This window comes from Galeopterus variegatus, unplaced genomic scaffold (assembly GCF_000696425.1).
Source record: "Galeopterus variegatus unplaced genomic scaffold, G_variegatus-3.0.2 Scaffold204, whole genome shotgun sequence".
NCBI lineage: Eukaryota > Metazoa > Chordata > Mammalia > Dermoptera > Cynocephalidae > Galeopterus > Galeopterus variegatus.
In genome coordinates, this window is record NW_007726315.1 from 726584 (window position 1) to 750716 (window position 24133).

The 24133-nt window shown below is 41.9% G+C and overlaps 1 protein-coding gene across 1 annotated transcript in view; it reads left to right on the plus strand.

Annotated features, from left to right (window-relative positions):
- Nucleotides 1-513: 513 nt before the first annotated feature.
- Nucleotides 514-24133, plus strand: part of SLC38A1 (solute carrier family 38, member 1) — a 61909-nt gene continuing 38289 nt past the window's right edge. Inside the window, exons 1-2 of the mRNA XM_008565816.1 lie at nt 514-956; nt 15925-16144. Coding sequence (XP_008564038.1) covers nt 16023-16144 — 122 coding nt within the window. The 5' untranslated portion in view covers nt 514-956; nt 15925-16022. The remainder of the gene's footprint in view (nt 957-15924; nt 16145-24133) is intronic.

The window sequence follows — 24133 nt, forward strand, 5'->3', positions numbered from 1 at the left end:
TCCCGCGGCCGTCCTCCCGCTGCGCCCTTCCCACAATGCAACTTCCCTCGCTCCTGCGGCCCCGGCTGGACTCCGCCGTACCCCGACCTCCAGCCCTCCCCCCGCTCACAGCCCTCCTTCCCTCCGCCGGTGCCCCTTCAGCCGGCCCACCTCCATCCCCAAAGGTTGCCATTCTGCAGCTGTTACCGCAGCTGGGTTCTGAGCACGCTGTCGGGCCCCAGGAGGGCGCGGGCCAGATGCCCCCGCACCGCGCAGCCTCCGCTGCCGGTGCCACCCTCCGTGCGCCCGGCACACGCGCGCCCCGCAACCCCTCCCTCACCCCTTCCCCGATGCTCAATCTCCGCCAGCCGCGGTCGCTGCATCTTCAGCGAGAGGCGACAAGGAGACAGCTAGGCGCGGCCGCCAGCAGTGACACCATGTGACAGCCACGGCACAGTGACACGCAGCTTTGGTTAAAGAGCGGGCGCGCCGGAGGGGAGGAGACGGCGCGCGGCACAGGGAGGAATGGCCTGACTTTCCCAGTTAAACCATCGCGAGTCATGGATGCGGAAGGGCGACGCGCCCCCCAGTAGGAGAATGACCGCGATTCGCGACCCTCCGCGCCCGAGCGCGTGGATGTAAGTGCGAGGCTGGCCAGCAGTGGGGGTGGGGGGTGGTGTTCGGGGGAGATTCTGATGCAATCGGCCCGGAAAGGAGGAGGAGAGCCAGGCAAGCGCTGGCTGGGGCAGCCACGCCACTGCGCCTGAAGGTCGCCGGGAACCTCCGCCCTTCACCTTCCTCGGAAGTCCGCCGCGCCACGCCGAGCCTCCCCGCCCGGCCCTCGCTGACGGGGGCCACCTCTCCTGGCCGAGGCAGCCAGACCTTGACACAAAGGACACCAAACGGCTGCGGGTAAAAATCCAGAAGGGCGTACACCTTGACGTCGCCTTTTGCCACCTTTCCCTTTATTTCTCGAGGTGAGTGAGTTTCCGCTACCGGGCAGGGCTGAGGCATCGGCGGCGGGGAGGGAAGGGATATTTTAGGCGGGAGAGGTGGCGGTAACGTGGGCATCATCCCTGCGGGCGCCGGAGCAGGAAGAGCGCAGCCGTGCCCGCTCGTTCCGATGTTGCCTTGGGAAAGGCAGAGTCCGGCTGCCCTGTCCTTCCGCTCCCAACGCACGCAGCCGCGCGAGAACGCGCCAGGGCCCCTGAGTTCACCCTCGCGTGGGCTGGGGCTCACTTTTTTGATCTGTTTTCGTGGTGGCAGAGAGTGGCAGCAGATCACATTTTACGAGGGCCAGGGACCACACGGGTGTGGAGGGAGAGCGCGGCCGCGGTGAGGGCGCGACGGCGTACCCGACGGGTGTTAGAATCCTCGACCTTCGGGGAGAATTCCTGCGTCTGCACGGCCCGGAGGAGAGCGTGGGAGGCCCCCGGGGGTGCTGCGCGCGGCCCGCCAGGTCTCGGCACCCGCCGCCGGCTGCGGCGCGGAGCCGCGGGGCCCGAGGAAACGGGGCACGCTGGCCGCGCCTGCCTCGTGCTCGGCCCCTGTCTGTAATGAGAGGGAGTAGGAGGATGCGGGGGGGGGGGCGGGGCGGATTACTAGAGGATGCTGCCGGTGACTCACTGTCCTTTCCCGCCCTGATGAGGTTTTTTCCAGACGAAGGGGGTGGCAAAGGGAGTAGTGCTTTTGCGAGAGCCGGGAGCCGCTGAGCCGGCGAACAAAAGGCCCCCGCTTGCGCCGGCCCGGTGCGGACCGCGCTCGTCCCCACGCCCTCCCCGGCCCCCGCACCTCGCTCGCGTCCCTAAACGCGGCCACGAACGGCCTTTAAACTCGCCAGGTCGGTGCCGGGAGGAAAGAGCGCTTTCGTCCCCGTGCACAGCCAGCCCTCGCCCCGCAAATAATCCGCCTCCCCGCGCGCCGGGCTCCTGTGCCTCCCCTGGGACCCCGCAGGTTTCCGGGCCGCCCGCGCACGGCTTCCCTGCCGAATCGCCCGCCCCTCGGTGCTGAACTGTCTGCAGAGAAGGTACAAGTGCATATGGCAGCAAAAGGAATTTCGCGGTAACGGCGACACGCTGTTCCCAGCGCCTTTCACAGGCTGCCTTCGGCTGGGGAAGGTGGTGCTACAATTGAGAGTCCTTTGTGTCTTGCTCTGCGGCGCCGACCCAGGGTTTTTACAGCCCTGCTTCTCCGGTGGAAGCGCAGCTGCCGCCAGGATCATGTACTTGCTCAGCATGCAGTGAGTGGAAAAGGCCACCCCACCAACCCCCACCCAGTCCCCCGACTAGGAAACTGTGTTCGTTTGCACTTGGAAGGGGATTTGACATCTCTGCGGTGGGTTTTTGCACTTTTTAATATAAGGGGGAGGGGGAATAAATTTATGGTTTGCGGAATGCAGGGCCCAGCGAGGCTGTAATTTGTCACCTTGATAGAAGAGACTGTGCACCAACTCGTGCTTTTTCTGACGTCAGAAGGACAACGGAAATAAAACTCGAGCTCGGTGGCTGGCTGGCCTCGTTGTCAAACATCTCACGCGGGGTGGGGACTCCGGGTGGGACTCCCAAAATCTAAGCAAAACAGTCAAGCCTGGGGCGCTGATTTGCTGGGAGACTCCTGGATTTTGGTTCCACCCCATCCTCAAAATAGCTTTGCTCTTCGGAGACACTTCAATTCCCAGTGTGTCCCCGTAAGCAACTGGAAGCCGGCCTAGTTTGTTTTGAGGTCTTAATGTTGATGAGGTTTGTTCACTTTTCTTTTCTTCTCTCTCTCTTTTTTTTTTTTGATTGTATTCAGTAACTGTTTCCTACGGAAGGCTTACACTGTGTCTGGCAGCAACTAACAAGATAAAATTCCTGCTTCTGTGAAGCTTTCATTCTTGCAGGGGAAACAGACTATATAATAAATGTATTCTTAAATACATTTCAGGTATTCTTAGTGCAATGAAGAAATAAAACAGGATCATGTGATGGGGGAGGATGCTTGAGATAGAGGACCTACTGGCAGAGCCTGTGTGAGGGGGTGACATTTGTCCTGAGACCTGAATGATGACAAGGGATCAGCTATTTGAATAGTTTGGGGAACGAGGTCCTCAGAAGAAAGAAACAGCAAGAAGAGACCACAAGCAGTTACTTATTACACTCTGCTTTCACTGTAATGTAATTCAGCAGATGAGACTAATAGATTTTAAAGGTGTTTTGGATTCTTTAAAGATATACTCTTGCTAATGTATATTTTCTATGTTGCTCCATGAGTTAAGGCTGTATGATGAAAGCACTGGCATCTGGCTATCACTGCTCTTGTCTTTTCCTCTGCCTGGGTGATCCTTGAGCGCAAAAACTGGTCTTATTCATCGTTCCCTGAGTGCCCAGGACATAGTAGCTGCTTAATAAATACTTGCTGGATTGAGGCCTGGGCCCAGCCATCTTCTTCGCCCCCTTGTGATACTGTCGATCATCCCTTCCTTCCTGTGTCTCATGATTTGTTCCCCTTCTCCTAAGTTTGAAATGTTAGAGTCAGTTTCTACTCTGCCTCTTTCTCTCTTATTACCTTCCCCACTTTTGAGCAGTGACCAGGCCCTTGCAAATGCCCCTCAGATGTCCTATTGTCTCCATTCCCACTGCCCAAGGTCAGGTCCCTGTCACCTGACCTAGAAATGCCAGTTGGAGTAGTGTGATTCTTGGGATACAAGAATCATGAGGCAGCTTTGGAGGCTGAAGAATCTAGTGGTGGGGGGAGGAAGATGTAGGCACAACACGTGGCTAAGAGCGAAGTCATCAATTAATGAAGTGTAACAGCTTTCTGCTTGGTCTCCTCCCTACCAAGCTCTGCTCCCCTAATTCAATCTTGACACTTCCATGAGATTTATATTTCTAAAACTCAGTTCACATTTTTTAAGGACCTTGCTTCTAAAAACCTCCAATGAGTTCCCATTGCCCACAAATGAAGTCTACACTCCTTAGTTGGGCACTGAGGACCCTGCACAATCTGGCTCCTTGCTTCTTTCTATCTTTTTCTCCAGGCATTCCCTTTCTCCCAGTTCACCTTAGGCCCTCCCTATCACTTTTCTGCATCAATGTTTGTATGGATTCCAGATTGGAACACCTACTGAAATCCAATCAATATATATGTGGCAGCCTAGCCCAAATGCATTTTTCCACCTCTTGGAAGAAGTGTTCACTGACCACCTCACTGGCATTTTCATAAGGATTTGTTTATCCTTCACTTTTTTCGCTATTGTCACTCCCGATGGTGGAAGATGGATGATAAGGGCTCAGGCTCTGAGTTGAATGCAAACACCAAGTCTCAAATTACCAGCCCAGGGACTGGGGCAAGTTGTTCAGCATCTCTCCAGTTTTTTTTCACTTGTTAAATCAGAATGATGATGATGATGGTGGTGGTGCCTATTTTATTGAGTTATCCTGAAGATTTAATTAAGATAATGGATGTGAAGTTTTGCACAGTATTAGCACTCCATATATTGAATTAAAAAGGACTGCAGGTTTCTTGTCTATCAGAGAAAGTGGAGAAAGTTGATCAGTAAAGTTCTCTTGACCTCTGAAATTGTACGACTGTTTAATCTTTTAAAAACACTTTTCTGAAAATAATATCTTAATGGAAACTATCTGAATCTTTTCAGTCTCTGGGAGAATATGCATCTATGAGGTGGTGTGGAGATGGGGGAAGTATGTGCAGAAGTAAGCACATTCAAAATCATATGATAGTCTTCAAAAGGACATTTGGTACACTCACCCTAAATTGAGTCTTTTAAAAACATCATTATACTTATTTCTGTTTTGTTTGCATATTCATTTGTTTTCTAGTGAAAAACTGTGTGTCAGGGTTCATTACTAATGGTAGAGGCGTTCAGTGATTGGGAAGGCAGCATGGTTTGGGGAAACTAGCACTGGGCTGGCAGTAAAGAAACTCTGCAGCCATTTACCAGGCGTGATTCTGATATGCAGTGGTTTAGATTTAAAGCAGAGAACAAAACAGAATCAGAAATTAAATGAGGACCTCCATATACTGCCTGATAAAATCTTCGCAATGCAAAATTGTGAGCTTGACTGACTTTCCACCTGATTTTACCAAATCAACTAGTTGTTGACATCATGGAGCCAACAACCTCAGGTTACAATTTATAACCTGAATTTTCCCAGGCACAGAAGCCTGTTCAGTGATACAGCCAGGGCCACATGAAGATTTAATGTGTGGATCTCAGTTTCCATCTCTTAGGAGTGATGAAGATTGGAAAAGAAAGAGACAATGGAAAGGAAAATGAAAGGGACAGGTTAGCCCCATGATACGGAAGGAAGAGGCTCTGAGTGGGAAAGAGACAGGGTGGCGCAAAGAGAAAATTTATTGAACTGTTTTGTTTAGGTTACAAACTGGTGGCTATAGGGCCAAATTAAGTCTGCGAGCATATTCTGCATCATCTATACTTAAAAAAAATTGTTTGAAATTAGTTGCCAACATTTAAATATCAGAATTTTACTTAAAATCTGGATTTCTGGCATTTTTTCAAAAAAAAAAAATTAAAAGATCTGGCTCATTCCTACTGCTAATTGGAGGGAAATAGATGGGACATGTGTCCTCCAGTTCCTTATGCCCAGTCTGCTTTGCTTGTTTATCTTACCTAGCTGGGCACAGGCTGCATTTGCTTTTAACCTTTAGTCTAAATCTGTAGATCTTAACGCTGGCTACATATTAGAGTCCCCTGGAGAGTGTTTAAAATACCCATGCTTAGATCCTGTCCTAGACTAATTAAGTCAGAAACTGTGGGAGGTGTGGTTCCCCCTTATCGCTATTTCTTTTAAAGCTCCCCATTTCCAGTCAGAACTGAGGACTACTGGTCTAAGTCAGCTATTCAAAAGACTTGTCTACAAGTTCATCTTCTTATCTTTGAAAGTGATCCATTAAGAAACATCTACAGAATCATTGATTCAGAGGACTTTTAGAACTGGGAGGGATCTTTGAGAGAGCATTGGTTAATCCAACTTTTCTATTTTAAGGTGAGGAAACAGAGACCCAGAGAGAAGAAAGGAATTGTTCAAGGACAATAATCATGATTTGTATTGAATTATAGTGTCTTTTGTTATGTTTTCTCTTTTGAAATGATGGTATATTTTTAAAGGTTTCTTTTTACAAATGATCCTCGTTACATGCACCATTTCATGATGCTTTAAAATTCTCATTATTTCTGTTTTTCCTATTTTTTTTAGGAGTTAACTGTTACAGCTTTGCTAGGGCTTAAAAACAAATGAATGAAACTCCTATCCATTGTTTTTAGTTCAGTAGCACTTTTGATCCAAAATATTGTTAGATCAAAGACATTTACATGCAAAGAAAAAGAATTTTCTCCAAGGTTGAAATATTCCAGGCTGTTTTCAACTCCATAAGTTTTTAGTAATTATTTAAATCCATTATTTTTAGTTGGTAAGAAAGATTTTTAATTTTGTTAGTACTCACACTACTCATAGTCACTGCTCTAATTAAATTATGTTTCAAGTGTTTTTTGTTTGTTTAATGCAATGTACAGTCTATCTTTCATATCCAGAATTACAGGTAGACTTCATTGACTTCTGGAGTTTACTGGTATTTTCTGTCTTAAAGAAATCAGAGCAGTTTCAAAATATCTGAATATGGATAGGTTAATTCCCAGACATCATAGTCTGCACATATTGATAACAGACATTTAAAAGATCGTATGGGAACCTGAGGAGAAGAGGGATTTTGGAGCAGTGAGAGCAGAAGTTGCGATACTGTGGAAAATATAGGATGAAATGAGCCATTTGTCTGAGGAAGGTAGTAGTTCATTTCCCTGCCCCACGCAGAAATGGTCAGTATTCATCCCGGTGAGCTTCCTTTAACACAGGGCCTCTCACCCTCAGCACTGCTGGCATTTTGGGCCGGATAACTGTGGCTGATGGCTGTCCTGTGCACTATATGATGTTTAGCAGCATCCCTGGCCTCTCTCCACTAGATGCCGGCAGCACCCCCTCACTTGTGACAACCAAAAATATCTCCAGACATCGCCAAGTATCTCCTGGGGACCAGGAGGGAGGTAATATTGTCCCCAGTTGAGAACCACTCTTTTGGGGGGTGGGGGTTGGGCAGCTGCCCAGTACAGGGATCCCAACTCTTGACCTTGGTGTTATCAACACCACACTCTATCCAAATGAGCTAACTGGCCAGCCCCGAGAACCACGTCTTTAATATAACTCTTTCTCTAGACTTTTAGAAGTCATGTCAAGAATCTTAAGCATTCCAGGCATATTGGCCTAGATATTAAAGATAAATACCTTCCATTTACACATTGGCCTGGATATTAATGATAAATACCTTCCATTTATATGATACTTTACAGTTTTAAATGTATTTCACATAAATCCCACATGCTCAGATCAAATGTAAAAGAAATTAAGTGGCAGACTTAACGAAAACTATGAGGTGGAGCTACACCTCATAGTAGCTTTACGTTCCTACTTTTTGTTTGTTTCTCATGGTGAAAATGCATTTGTAAGGATTACTGAATATACTGTCTGCAGGCAGATGATCATAGCTTTCTTTTTAAATTTATTCATCATCTTTATTGTTAACACATGTTTACTATCACCATGTGCTAGAGACCTATGAAGTCTATGGTCCCTCTCACCAAGGTTTTGAAATTATAAATAAAACGATTATTAAAATATAAGAAAGGCTGTCCAGTTAGCTTGGTTGGTTAGAGTGTGGTGCTGATAACACCAGTGTCCAGGGTTCCATCCCTGTACCAGCCAGCGACCAAAAAGAGAGAGAGAGAGAGCCCTTGCTATAAGCCAGTGAGTAATCGAGTAATCTATATAAAAATGCTATGAGAATTCATCACAAGTAAATTGTCAACCATGGGTTGGTCATTGGAGAAGGGTATCATAGGAGAGCATGGCTTGAAATTTTGTTTAAAAGCAAGCAAGACAGGCTTTGAAAGAAATGCTCTACTTAAGTTGGCATAGGCTTCATGGGAAGGTGGGAGAGTATGTTCAGGACCAGGGGAATGGGGTGAACAGAAGGAATGTGGTGGGAGAGAAAATTAAAGAGATAGTTATGAGCAATCTGGGCTTTGAATTCACGAGATTAGACTTCATCCTATAGACATCATGATAGGCAAGGTGGGAGAGGAATGTGCGAGACATGTATTTTCAGGAAGAATCTGCTTCTGTAGACAGAAGAGGGTAGAGATCAGAAGGAAGGTGACTGCAGCAAAGTCAGGGCTGTGGAGCTGTAAGGAATGAGAGGCAGGGAAGGGATGTGAGAAGGAATGCTGGCAGGACTCGGTGGCTGATTAGATATGAGGTATTAAAGTGATACCTGGGTTTCAAGTCTGAGTGACGAGGAGAATGTATATTATCTTTAACAGAAATAGAAAAGCTGGCATGTAAGGTCAGGTGATGTATTCCTTTTTAGGCATGTGGAGTATGAGTGAATGGCAAACATTCATGTGGAGAGGTCCAGCAGGCAGCCGGAATCTGAAAAGAATTCATGGAAATTTTTCTGAGCAAGAAGAGAACTGAGAGATCTCTCCCTCCTGCTCTCTCACTTTACAGATAAAGAAACATGTGACATGTTAAGTAGCATGATCATTATCAAGTGGAAGTTACAAAGGAGATCCTATTTCATAATGCAAAGGAATTCTAGTTTCATAAAATGAAAAGGACTGGGAAAAGAGATCTGAAAGATGCCCTTGTGGGATGAAACATGGCACTATGGCTTAAAGCCCTAAATAGGAAAGAATTTGGAACATGCAGAGTAGGAAGAGTGGAAGCCAAAGAGATACCTCTATGTAAGGGCTGGACGGGGAGGGGAGCTGGCGAAGGAGACTTAGGATGTAGTGAGGAGCAAGGTGGGAGAGGCCTGCGTACGGGAGCGACAGTCACTATAGCTTACGGGCACCAGGCCAGGCACTGTCCCTAGCGCTGCATATGGACCAAATCATGGAATCTATATGACTGTGTGAGGGGGGCATCAATTTATCTCCATTTTGCAGATAGGAAGATGTGGCAAAGAGAAGTTAACCTACTTGCTGGGGTCACACAGCTCCTAAGTGATGGTGCCAGAATTTGCCTGTCAAGCATGATTTCAGGGGAGTGCTGAAGACAGAAGCAAGTAATTCAGAGACTGTTGACAGTAAAGAGACAAGGGAGTGCTAGTTTAAGCTTCTAGAGAACGTTACTTTCCAGATAAGGAGCTCTGAGAGTGACGAGCAGAAGTCAGGAAAGCCAGAGATGAGAAGTAGAGACACAGGGTCCTAGTGGAGCTGAGACCAGCAGCACTGGTTAATCCATCAGTCTTGGGCAAGAATAGAGAAGATGCTTATTCTTTTGAGATTACTTACTAGCTTCTGGCCTTTTCACTACCAAAGGCTATTTTTATTATTCCCCACCTCCCAAGGACTCTGGGTTTTCAAAGATTTTGATTATCAACTTTTCAGCTTTTATTTAAGTTGAAATATAAATTATATGTAGTGCAATGTCCAGGTCTTGAGTATACTGTTTTATGAGTTTTGACTATCAACTTTAATATATTATTTTATTTCCCATTTTTATTATTCAAAGGTATATAAAATTGCCAAACAGAACCTAGGATTATAACATCAAGTTAATACAATCTAGCTAAAAGTAAGGATACCTGACATTTTTGTTAACCTGTTCAACCTATTTGAGGCCTTTTTGAAATATAAATTCATATTAGCTCATACATTCGTGTTATTGTCATCTTAGAGCCCTGAGATCCAAGGACCCCAAGTGGGTAAACAGGCTCAGTCAGTTATGAGAAGAGATGGCCAGGAAGGATAGGGCCGTGGTTGGCCTTAGGCTTAATACTTTCTTTAAGGTGTACACATGGTGTTTGATACACATACACTCAGTGAAATGGTTACTACAGTCAAGCAAATTATCATATGCACCATCTCACATTTTTCTGTGTGTGGCAAGAGCACACAAATCTACTCTTAGCAAAAATCCCAATTACAGTACAACATTATTCATTATAGTCCTCATGTTTTACATTAGATCTCTAGACTTGTTCATTTTACATATCTGCTACTTTATATCCTTTCTCCTGCATCTACCCATTTCCTTCCTCCCACCACTGGTAACCACTGTTTTATTCTCTATGCCTGTGTATCCAACTTTTTTAAAAAAAATTCCACATGTAAGAGAGATCATGCAGTATTTTTCTGTCTCTGGATTATTTTACTTGGCCTAATGTCCTCCAGGTTCATCTATGTTGTGGTAAAATGGCAGGATTTCATTTTTTAAGACTGAATAACATTCCATTATAAATGCATATGTATCATAGTTTCTTTATCCATCCACTGGTAGGCCCTTTTGTTGTTTCCATATCTTGACTATTGTGAATCATACTCTGGCTATTGTGAATAATGCTGCAATGAACACACATATGTATCATAGTTTCTTTATCCATCCACTGGTAGGCCCTTTTGTTGTTTCCATATCTTGGCTATTGTGAATCATACTCTGGCTATTGTGAATAATGCTGCAATGAACACAGGAGTGCAGATATTTTTATGACGTGGTGATTTCATTTCCTTTGGATACATACCCCGAAGAGGGATTGCTGGGTTATATGGTTATATGGCAGTTCTATTTTTTATTTCTTCAGGAACCTCCATACTGTTTTCCACAAAGGCTGCACCAATCTACAGTCTCACCACCAGAGTACAAAAACTCCCTCTTCTCCCAACCCTCACCAACACTTGTTATCCCTTGTCTTTTCGATAATAGCCATCCTAATAGGTATGAGGTGATATCTCACTGTAGTTTTGATTTGCATTTCCCTGATGATAAGTGATGCTGAGCACATTTTCAAATACCTGTTGGCCGTTTTTAAGTCATCTTTGGAGAAATGTCTATTAACATTTTCTCAAAACAGCTGACCTCGCTATCATAATTGATTGTCAGGAGTTAAGCTAGGAGAGGTGTGATCGTATCAGTTCTTCATAATAAAAAACAATAGTGATTCATAACAAACTTTAAAGTTAAGTGTATGTGACTGGGTGTGTAGTGATATTAAGGAATTATTGTTATTTTTTAGGTTTGATAGTAATATGGTGGTATTGTTTTAAAAGAGAGTTCTTACCTTTTTGAGATACATGCTGAAATATTTACAGATGATATGGTATCTGGGATCTGCTGCAAAATAATTCCAGGTGATGGTGGGTCTAATTGGTAGTTGTTGAAATTGGTGCATAGGAGTTGATTATACTATTATGTCTACTTTTATATATGTTTGAAATTTCCCATAGTAAAAAAATTTAAAAGAGAAAAATAAATAAAATTAAGGATATCAGTCAGGGTTTAGTTGCATTTAACAGATTATCTTTTTATCTATATTAAGCAAAGGGGATTTAATACAGGAATTAAGTGCCTATAAATTTGTCAAAATTGCTGGCAGAACAGGTTTTAGGATGGGCCTCTAGGAATAATTACTATAACAACACATCCAACTGGCCTGCTGATGGTAACTGCTCCTTGTGCCTCCGTCAGGAAGTCAGGAAACTAGGAAGCCATTATCCCAACTGCATGTTCCAGGGACACATCATTTGAGCCAAATCGAATGATCAGGAATCACAACCACAACTGTTGGCTCCAGCACTCTCTGCTGCACCTGCTAGAATCGTCCCGGTAGAATGGATGCCTTGCACCCGCCACCACCATTGTCTGATTGGGGGAATCTAAATCATGTCTAGAACCCCAGCTGCACGGGAGTGTAGAAAATGCAGAACTGGACTAGAAAGGGGTGGGAACAAATACTGAGCAGGCCAATCCATCACAAAGTATGAGCAATTCACGTGTTAGTACCGTTCCCAGCACAAGTAGTGCCTGCCCTATCTCCTAATCTAATCTTACTTATTTTTAGACACTGTTCAAGTCCTATCTCTTTATAAAATCTTACCTGACTCTTCCAGGCCCCATTTATTTCTCCTCCTTTTTACCTTCCTTCTTCCTTTACTTCCTTTCTTCCTTCATGTGTGTATGTATGTCTCTTAAGTCTTTCTGGACTCATTCTTTGTTCTGCCACGTAGTTTGGTTTCTATCATGCAAATGTTTTATGGCACACTGTCATTTTATATGGGATGGTCTTGCTTGCTTAAATAGGCTGTAAATGACATAAGGCTTAAGGTGAGACAGGTTTCTTTGTACGTCCTCTCCTTTGATACATAGCACCATGCAGAGTAAAGAGTAAGTTTATGTACTTTACATTGGTACTATCAGTAAAATATACCAATAAGCATAGCAAGATAATAATGCTTGCCTTTGGTACCTCACAAGACTGTGGTTAAGGATCAGAAATGTTCTGTTCTGAGTCAACTGAAACATGTAACCTATTATAAATGTTGAGAGATGGTAATTATGGTTGGGTTAACATCAAGATCTTCCCACGATGACCCCAGTCTGCCGTTCAGTTAATTGTATAGTTGGATGATCTCTTCTATCTTTCAGTGAAACTCTAATTCTTTGTTTCTTGAATTCAACCTGCACTTCCTGCCTCTGTGCCATTGATCATGTTCCTCTTCCACTGAGAAGTTTCAGTGCAGGCCCCATCTCCACCTGTCAATCTCCTCTCCACCAAGCAGTCTGAATATCTATCAATAACGGGTTGAACGTCAATTTCTGGCACAGTCAAGCAGTTAATCAAGCATTAGCAGTAATGGTGTAGACCTGTGTTTACTGACATAATTCAGGATAGGAAATATCTTGTAAAGTGAAAAAAAAATGTTTTAAAAACGCAATATTTGGTGTGATTCCTATTTTTGTAAATGTGTATATATTTTTTTATTTGTAGTCATTCTTTCATTTAACAGATATTTACTGAGCGTTTACTGTGTGCCAGGCATTATATCTATGTTCATAGAAAAACCCTGGGGGGCCATACGACAGTATACAAATGTTTTAAAAACGCAATATTTGGTGTGATTCCTATTTTTGTAAATGTGTATATATTTTTTATTTGTAGTCATTCTTTCATTTAACAGATATTTACTGAGAGTTTACTGTGTGCCAGGCATTATATCTATGTTCATAGAAAAACCCTGGGGGGCCATACGACAGTATACATACAGTTATCATCTCTGCTTACTGAGACAACAGGTGACTTTTTTCTAAAGACTTGTTTTACTGTATTTGTAAAATTATATTTTCTAACTTTTCTACCAAAACCTATATTGTTTATTAATAAAAAACTAATATGCTCTTAAAAAATAATTCTGTTCTTCAAAATGCTTATGGTATAAAACTCCATGAAAAAAAGTAGGTTAAAAGCAATCTAAAATCCCCACTGTTACGAGAGAGAGCGAGAGAGAGAGAGAGAGAGAGAGAAAAGAAAAGAAAAGAAAGAAAGGGAAGAAAAGGAGGGAAGAAATGCATCAAAATCTAACCATGGCTCAATTTTGGATGCTCTTAAAAAATAATTCTGTTCTTCAAAATGCTTATGGTATAAAACTCCATGAAAAAAAGGAGGTTAAAAGCAATCTAAAATCCCCACTGTTACGAGAGAGAGCGAGAGAGAGAGAGAGAGAGAGAGAGAGAGAGAAAAGAAAAGAAAAGAAAAGAAAGAAAGGGAAGAAAAGGAGGGAAGAAATGCATCAAAATCTAACCATGGCTCAATTTTGGGTGGTGGAGTTTCTTTTACAATGCCTATTCTGAAGATTCTACAGTGAGCATGTAGCAGTTTTAGAATTAGGGAAAAAAATTTTTTTTGCAAGATACAGTCCAAATGGGACTATTCTGTGAAGCTGCTTTAGATCCTTGGATTGGACACTTTTCAAACTTTTCGAATCCCTTCACCACTTAGCACTCAGTAAATATATGATAAATTGAATGGATAGTGTTTTCCCAGTGTGGTCTCAACCTTGGTGATGGGTGTCACTAACTTTGTTAATTTTTCCCTTCATTTTCCAGTTTTTGTTTTCCAGAACAAGTGAGATTTCAGAGAGGTTATTTTATAACAATAAAAATTTATTGTATGTGATTAACTTGTACTGGCATTTGCCTAATACTGACCTAACTTTGATGGCCAGAACTTCCTCTATTCTTTATATTCTTTTGCCTCTTTGTCCATTTCTTTAAATAACTAGTTTTATATATATATTCATTACGTATACACACACACACACATATATATTTGATATGGAAGTTTAATTCAAACAGCAGACTCCAAATCTATTATTAGATAACCTGTCCTCTCCTCCAAAAATTTTTGTCTGCCCATTATTCTTCCAGTTTGGAGAGAGAAAAAGACTCCTTAAACCAGATTGGAAATGCCGTCCATTGAATAAACTTTCTATCAGACCTGTAATATCACTCCAGTAGCCTTGGGTAGTCACACAAGAGGGCATCAGTGTGGCGAGACTCCCAGAAATCACCTAGTCAAGCCCACTTGGACAACTTTCATCAAAAGGGGTCCAAGAGGTGAGAATGGGGTTTAACCATCTGAATGCATTTCCATTTTTACAAAGCAAAGATAGACTGTAAAACACTGCTGTTGTGTGAAGGCACTGAAAGCAATTAGAGACGGGCCAGTCTCTAGCACTACCACCACGGCTGGAAGCATCAGCCTCAGACCCAGAGTCATGGGGTTCGAATCTCCCTGTCCTGGCTTCCTACCTTCCAGGAGAGGCTCTGCCCTGCTGGAAGGATGAAGTTCCTGGAACCTGAAGTGTTAGGAAGTACTTATGTTGTGGAAGTTTTAAAGGATCCTGAACCAGGGAAGTTTTATTCTAGGTAGGAGACTATGTGAATGAAAAGGAATAATGCATGGCCTGGCTGTGGAAAGAGGCGAGGAGAACACCTGAAAAAGTATCATTCTAGTGTACTTTCCATGGGTCTTCACAATACTATAAATTAGTAAAATGCTTCTTGGGATACTGCTAGGTTGCTTAGGTAGGCACATTGGAGTTTTGACTCTTAACTACCTAACTCTTAACTCGGTTATAGTCATTTTATGGAATTCAGGATCAAACAAAATATAAAACCATTGTCCAAGGGGGTTTGCTATTGGAAGTATAAGAAAAAAGTCATTGACATTCTGCTTGATTCCATGGTCCCCATCACCTCACTGAGAGTATCTCAGCTCCCTTGCGTATATAGGCCTCACTTTTGAAGTTGTGTTTGCCTCTGTGGTCACCTGCTTTTTGATTTGTGATGCTGTGCTCCTGAAATTCTTTTGGTGACCCTTCAGAAATCTAAGCCACAGTCATCCATGTGGGAGAAAATGTGAACTCTGGAGGTCTGTCATTTCTGATGAGGAAATATAGCAGCAGGTGGATTAACTCAAATCCCTGAGTATGAGTTTTTAATTCTCTAATTCCCTGACATGGAGTGATTTCATTGAAGAGATTGATTTAATCTCTTGCAGTTGATGGATAAACTGTTTGCTAAATTTCAAAACACAAATTTGTCCTTTGCTGGTTGACCACCAGGTTGGGTAGTTGATCCTGGTGATACCATTTATTGAGGATTTACATTTTTATTAAGCTGGGATTGCTAAATCAGACATGCTTTTGTATCTATGCAGTCTGTACCCAGCTATATGTGTGCCCTGTGATCTGACACATTAAAATAACTGAATCTCTTTCATTTTAAACACACTATTTCATAAAAGAGTGTTTATATTTCCTGCAGCTAACATGGTATTCCTATAAAGGTGAGCATAAAAATTATGGGGCATGACTCACTTTATAGTTAAACATGGAGGGAAATTTATGAAAGGCATAGAATTTAGAGATCAATCTAAATAATTTGATGTACGAAGATTGCATTAATGTATGTAGTAGCAAAATGTACAAGTTGTGTTATCAGTAAGTTAACTATTAGTTTACTTGTAATAGTTTATATTTAATCAGTGGTGTTTTTCATGTCTTTAATTATTTTCTATTTTGCTATCTTTTAGGGGTGTCAAGCTTATATTTTTGCTGCTATCTACTTCTAAATACACTCAGAACAGGAGAAATTTGGACTACTTTTTTTGACTACAGATACTTTCTAAACATGATGCATTTCAAAAGTGGACTCGAATTAACTGAGTTGCAAAACATGACAGTGCCTGAGGATGATAATATTAGCAATGATTCCAATGATTTCACCGAAGTGGAAAATGGTCAAATAAATAGGTGAGTGTTTTTCCACTAGTACTTTCTAGCCAATAAAATAAATGGCTCTAAAAATTATTCTGGTTTTCAGTTATTCTCTTGAATTATGCATTACTAAAGTTATGCTCCATTTGAAGATGCAATTTGAATTTCTTATGTGACATCTGTTGCACATAGTCTGCAATAGCAGATGAAGCAAATAGGAAAGTAATTTATTCATCTTTTTAAATCTTTCAATTGAGTCTAATAAAAATGTATAAATACATTGGATCCCAACCAGCCCAAACTTTTCAAAAGCTCTGTGCTTATGAATTAGACTATTGGAATTTCACTACATCCCATTTCCGAATGTGTACTACAGTCGTCTATAAACATTTTAATCAAGAAATGGTCAAAGCTGCATTTGCCAATGATCCTGTGTTAAAACTACAAGTACATCATCATTATGAGCATCATCTGTAGTCTGGATTTTGAATTATAATAACAATAGTTGAGGTCAGATAGCTCTATGAGAAACTATAGTGGAGACATAGTACGTGAAAGAGAAAAAGGGAAAATACGTGAATGAGAGGAGAAGCAAAGGGGAGGAGATGGAGAGGCAAAGGGAAGAGCGCTGGCCTGGAAAGTCCCCAGCCACTAGCTGTGACCTCAGGCAAGACCTTCAAACTCTTGGGTCTGTGTTTCCTAAGTGATAAGGGAAGAACCAAATGTCTATTGTTTTTTTAAAAATGATTTGGGCCTGACCTACAGATTTTACAGCCAGCTTATATGGATCCTTAGCAGGAAGCCATCTAGCTTAGGAGTTAGTGGCACAGCCTCTTAAAAGGCTAGGAGAAGAGAGTGGTACAGACAGGACTGCTTATTAGAACACCAACAGGGCTACACTCTGGGAGGGCCAAAAGGAAACTGGGATGGGAGCAGATCAGAACACTGTGTCAACTATCCAGGCATCTTCATAGAAATCATTTCCGATAGTCTGTTCTACATTCTGATATAGTGTGTAATTGAAAGCCCAGCATAGGATTTAGCTGCCATTATTTACACACGCTCAGAAGTTCCAGCCCTGTCTCTCCTTTTATCCTCCCTTGGGTGTTATTAGAGGCTAAGTCCCTAATCCCAACACTTTTCCTCATTATCGTCCAAGTATTGTTTACTTCGTTAGGTGATGTTTCTTATTATTTGACTCTAGTTTACTTAGTTATTTCACTTTTTCTGAGTAATCATTAATAACAACTACCATTTCTTGAGGGCCAGGTATTTTACATATGTTACCACATATCCTTAAGACTATCATGCAAAGCAGGTATTTTTCCACAAATAAAGAAAATTTAAAAATTCAGTTTACAAGTAAGGAAACTGAGGCTGGGAGAAACAAAATAACTTGTCCAAGGGCACATACAGGTCTGTCTAAATTCCGCATCTTTCTACTACCCTCCTGCCTCTGACTATAATGCTCTGGCACTGGTTAAAAAAAGAGCTAGTCTGGGCCGGCCCGGTGGCGCACTGCTACAGTGCGTCGCTTGGGAGTGCGGCGGCGCTCCCGCCGAGGGTTCGGATCCCACATACAGACCGGTTCCCGCTCACTGGCTGAGTGAGGGGAGGCCGCAGCACCAAGGGTTGCGATCCCGTTGCCGGTCCCGGTCCGGTACGGGCGCGACACTGAGGGTTGCAGTCCGTTGCCGGACACGAAAAAAGACAAAAAGGAAAAAAAAAAAAAAAAAGCTAGTCTTTAATAGTTCTGTTAAACTCTACCAATGCCGTTGTATGCTCTGTACTTTTGGCATGTTCTGTACTCACGGCCGACCTCCACTCAACGTAGAAGGATTCTCACCATTTCACAAGTAGGACATTTTGGCTTTATAACAAAACTTCATTCTCAAAGCAAGACAAACCTTGAGGGCCTTACAGTGGGAGTCATTTATAATATTCAGTTCCGAATTTGAGCTCAATTTTAAAAAGTTTTTACTTACTAAAAATGTTAAGTTTTTGAGGTGATTACCACTTGTGGTATTGCAAGGAACACCCGTTCTCACCCTGGACGTGGGCACCTTGCCCAGACGAGCTCACTTCTCCATAGATGTGGACTAGGGCAGTGAGCTGGCACAGAGGGAGCACGGGGAGGTGTGGACACTTGTTTGCAGAATTTGGTTCCACTATTGCAAATGAAGTATGGTGCGTTTCTTTTATTTCCCCTCTGTAACTGACACAGTTCACCAATCTTGCTTCATTTCTGGCTCTACGACAACTAAATTAAAAAAAAAAAAAAAAAAAAAAAGGAAAAAAAAAACAACATATTTCAGCATGAAGCTAATAAATGTAAATAAAAATCAAAAAAGGCCCCCACCAATTCTATATAAGGTCCCTATTAGGTGACCTGCCTGATTGTATGAGGGTACTTCAAAAAGTTCATGGAAAGATTCAAATTATCTTTCAATTCTATTTTTCCAAGAACTTTTTTTTTTTTTTTTTGTCTTTTTTTTTTTCCGTGTCCTGCAACGGATCGCAACCCTCAGTGGTACCCCCGTACCGGACCGGGGACCGGCAACGGGATTGCAACCCTCGGTGTTGCTCCCGCGCCTCGCTCAGCCAGTGAGCGGGAACCGGTCTGTATGTGGGATCCGAACCCTCGGGCGGGAGCGCCGCCGCGCTTCCCAAGCGGCGCACTATCCAGTGCGCCACCGGGCCGTCCCTTTCCAAGAACTTTTTAAAGTACCCTCATGTTAGCATATTTTAGTAGTCTATGATTTGTGCAAGAGCTACACCTAAATACCCCTCACTCTTCTTGCAGCTTTCTCACACTCTTGGTAGGAAGGGAGACCCAATTACATGAATCGAAGAGAACCACTCCTCCCAAAACAGTGAATTTCTAGGTAACAGTGCCTCTTTTTAGGAAGCTAGAGAAAATGTTGAAAACAATATTGACCTCAGATTACCCAACATCCAGCTGATAGCTTTGCCTGGCAACTCCCCACCAAAATACAATAGAATTTTTTTTAAGTTTAGTTAAAAATAAGAGTAGAGCCATTTGGACATTAAGACACCTGCCCTTATTCGAGTTCAATTGTTTTATTTCATGCCCTAATTTGGGGATTGTAGTCATAGAAATGTGTACCTGGAATGGCAAAACCTTTCAAAATGTCCTCCAGACCAGTGCCAGAGACACTGCTCTGAGCCTCAGTTCCATCCCTGTAAGACGGGGATAATAACAATACTTTAGGGTTTGGGGGAATATTTAATGCAACACCGTGTATAGGTTAAGAACTCAAGCCCTGCAATCAGCCTGCTTAGGTTCAAATCCTTCACAACAGTTTAGTTATTAGTAGTGTGACTTTGGTCAAGTTACTTAACTTCTCTAAAATGGGACAAAAAATAGTACCAACCACATATAATTATTGTGAAAACATATGAGAATCCATGTAAAGTACTTGGCACTGTGTCTGCCAATAGTAAGCCTTTTAATATGAGAAAAGTCTGTATGAAAAGTGTAAACCTCTCTCTTTAGTAAACACTACTTTCTCCACCCTAAGAAGCAATCAGTAATGTTGCTTTAGGTTTTAGATGATTGCTGATTATTGTTACCTTAAATCTGGTGAAATATTAGTAGATTATCTTAGGTGTATCCAGACAGATATTTACATATTTAAATATTTATTTGCTGCTGTTCTCGTCTCCATGTATAGTTATTGTTGTTATGACCCAGGAAATATTTAACAGCATTTTAGTCTTTCATTAAGATTTGTTCTTAATAATGTATCATTGTCTTTTATTTATGTTTTACACTGATGTATCTGAGTCATTTATCCAAAGCTGATTTTAAGTGGGTTTTTTGTATGCATTTAAAATCAGAATTTCTACAAGGAAGATAAAAAGATCCACATTCAGCTCCTTTATTTTATTGAATTAAACTTAATTTTAAATTTTAAAAAAAAAAGATTTGTTCTTAGAAGAAGTCAGGGCAACTCTTGTCACTACGCTGTGAATCAGCCTTTTTGTTGTCGTTCTTGTACATCTTTCAGAGTTAATGTAATAATGTTTATCACCTGAGAGAATCCTTGAAGTTATCCCTTCTCTCCTTCTAATATGTTTTTAATACCTCAGGGGAGAAGATTTCATAACTTCTTCTTGTGTTCAATTTTCACATCAGAAAATTCTTCCCTTACTTTAATTTGTTTACCAAATGAGTCTTTGCTCACCTCTCAGTCTTCTCTTTAAATGCCTACTGCTTCTTTAATTCTTTCTTTTCATATATTTTCCAGTGTCTTTGTTACTTGCTTCTTACCTCCCTTTTTCTTCTCCTTTTTTTTTTGTAGAATGTTAGCATTTCAGGGAAAGTACTAGGAAAGGTCATTTAAGTTCAATCACTCATCTCTTTTGTGTTGTGAATCCTCAAATGAAACCTTATAATCCAGTGAGAACCTGATTGGTAGAGATTAAAATTGGAAGATTATCTTCCTATTATAGTCAGCCCTCCTGTCTATGGGTTCTACATCTGCAGATTCAACCGACCGTGGATAGAAAATACTAGAATAAATAAATAAGAATAAAATACCGTACAACAGCTATTTACATTGTATTAGGTATTATAAGTAATCTAGAGTTGATCTAAAGCATACAAGAGGATGTGTAGGTTATAGGCACCTACTGCACCATTTTATATAAAAGACTTGAGCATCGTAGATCTTGATATCCTGGGTGCTGAGGGACAGTTGTACAACCTGTCATTATTTGACATTGTAATTGGATTGTTGTTGTTGACTTATTTTTGGTTTTAAATAACAGCTTTATATTGCTTGCTTCTCTTCACACTGTACCTCAATGTAACGCCTACTCCTTTTTAAGGCTTTGTCTATTCAGGGTCACCAAATCACCCATTATAGGGTTTTGTTTTGTTTTGTTTTGTTTTTTTGTTCACAGAGCAATGGAATACCTTAATGGTCGATCAAATTTTGCTTTATGGGTACAAAGGGACCCAGTGAAAACTCTTTTTTAATAATATTTTTATCATTCTGTGACCACATGTCAAAGGCACATTTTAAGTCAATAAAGAGAAATTTTAAGTCAATTTCATTGCCAGAGGTCAGTGCTTTCTAACAAGCAATTGCATTTTTAAAATGGTGAGATAACAGAGACTCATGATAAGCTGCTTGACCTAGTTATTTTGAATGAAATTTTCCATTACAAAAGGGTTAGTTTTATCTATCTTTTTACGTTTACAGAATTACAAAGCAAAGATTTAAAGACTACAGAGAAGAAAAAGTTGAAACATCCTAAAGAGAATAAATAAAAAGGTGTTCTTTAAGCACTTTATTCTTATTGTGCTAGATTTCCCTGCAGCCCAAGCTACTCCCTAATTCCTAAATAAAAGATGCATGTTCTGTTTATGGAGGGTTCCTCGAATTGCTAATGTGTGGGTAGGTACATGAGAGACAGAGAACTCTACACAACCACTGTGGGTACAGATGGGTTCAGGTATAGTGTGTGCTGCAGGTGAAGTAGTAAGTAGGCCAGAGTCAGAAAATTTAGTTCAAACCAGAGCGTAAGAAGACTCGTGGAAAATGAGGTTTTGAACTGGCAGGAAGGGACTGGCTGAGAGGACGACGGAGGGCCTTCCTGGGGAGAGTGGATTCCCACTGCCATCTTGTTTGTCAGTCTCTTCTTTCAGAACCCACTGGTCTTGAGGAGCAGGGAGAGCTAAGATTGGAACATTGAGGCAAGAAATCAAATTTAGCGGTACCTAGAATTGCAGGGTGAGGAATTTGTACTTGAAACTTTACTCAGTTGGGGGAGCCAGTGGAGATTTTTGGGAAAACCTATTAAGTCTTGCTGCCAAAAGTGGACCAAAAGAGAATGAGGGAGGCACTCCACGAACAATGTTTTCAATGTTCTTTTTAATGGTTACTCGTGGAAACAGCTCTGTAAGTCAGTATCATTGCTCTTGTTCTGCCAAAGTTCTGCAAGAAACAGCTGGCAATCACACAGGGACCCTACTTGTCATCCCCTTCAATTGCACTGTGTTTTGACCCTGCTGAATTGTTCCTCATGTCGCGGTGCCCCCTGCCTTTTCTTCTCCTCTGCCTCCAACTCTGGGGAGTGTTGCCAGGCCTGGAGCTTAGATCTGCCGTAACAGGCAGCTTATGGGTGTTTCATTTGAAAACGTTCAGNAAAACTTGCATGAAAATATAATGTACGGTTTAAAGATTTTAATTTTATTAATGAAAAATTCACTATGATTAGTTCTTACCATGACCAGATCATTGAATTTCCAGACCTAGGAGAGCCAAAAAGCATCCCTCAGTCATCTTAAGAATACAGGCAGCAGTTTGCCTCTGTGGACTTTTCTTTGACAAAAGCATTTTTTTAAATGGAGAATTTTTAAAAATTAGAAATTTAGGCCATAAAGTTCCAGTATTAACCCTGAATACATCTAATGGTTCCTAGAGCATTTTGAATTCCTACTTCTATGCATTTGTACATAGTTTACTCCACTCAGCCTATCTGAATCTTTCCCATCCCACCTTATGTCCCACTTCCCACATGGAGAAGAATGACTAAAATCAATTTCTCATACTCTGTGCCAGGTACCAGACTGATGTTTTACCTGTGCTCTTTCATTTAGTTCTCCCAGTAATGCTGTGAGATAATGTAATAGTATTACTCCCACTTTGCAGATGAGGAAACTAAGGTTACATGACCAGACCCTCTGAGCTAGTGAGGATTTGAACTCAAGTTCTAAATCCCATGTGTTTTTTTAAAGCCCTGGCTTCGACCTCAACCATGGCCCATATGCCCGACCTCCTCGCCCACCNTATTAAGTCTTGCTGCCAAAAGTGGACCAAAAGAGAATGAGGGAGGCACTCCACGAACAATGTTTTCAATGTACTTTTTAATGGTTACTCGTGGAAACAGCTCTGTAAGTCAGTATCATTGCTCTTGTTCTGCCAAAGTTCTGCAAGAAACAGCTGGCAATCACACAGGGACCCTACTTGTCATCCCCTTCAATTGCACTGTGTTTTGACCCTGCTGAATTGTTCCTCATGTCACGGTGCCCACTGCCTTTTCTTCTCCTCTGCCACCAACTCTGGGGAGTGTTGCCAGGCCTGGAGCTTAGATCTGCCGTAACAGGCAGCTTATGGGTGTTTCATTTGAAAACGTTCAGGCTTTCCCCTTAATTTAAAAATAGTGGAAATTCTCTTTGGAAAACAAGTCCCTCCACAAGAAAGGCAAATGGGAGACCTGCTGGATAAAGATTTGGTCGACTTGAGTTGATTATTAAAATTACAGTCTTTTATTTAACAGCAACACTTAAATGTGAGTCTTTTGTTTTAAAAAGTCCAGCATCCACATTTCCTTGGATTGCCCATGTGAAACAGAAGGCTGCTTTTCCCTGGCCCTCTACAGCCGATCTGTAAACCTCAATTCTGTGGAAAAATTTAAAGCATAGGGGCAAAAGAAGAGCCAAACCAAGCGTTGGCAGCAAGGCTATGCAACCACCAGAGTTGGTCTCCAAAGATAACTGCTTTCATTACGTCACTCTCTGCTAAGAACTTGCAATACTATTTCTCAGGCTTCTGCCTTTAAGTTTCCTCTGGGGAATCCCACCCAAACTGGTTTTTCTTTCTCTGTATCCCTTAACTCATCTTAATTTGGCACAGCCTGACATTCCTGTACTGGTCTTGGCTGGTATGGTCTATCTTCAGCTGGAACATCGGCTCCTGCATTTCAGGAGACCAAAGTTTTCTCCTACATCCTTTTGATCCCTTACAGTGACTGGCAGGTCCTACAGATTGTGCAGCTTAAACCATCAGATGGTCTCAGAGTAAGCATGTCATGTATATATTGCCTGTCTTTGGTTTATCCTGGTGAAGTAACACAAACTTGGAAAAGTAATGCGAGAGAGAACATTGTAATCCTTGGATTAAAGATGAAAAATGTAGATATATAAAATCAACATCAATGATACATATGTTTCATTAAATAATGTTTTATTGTGAAATATAGCATCATTCAAAA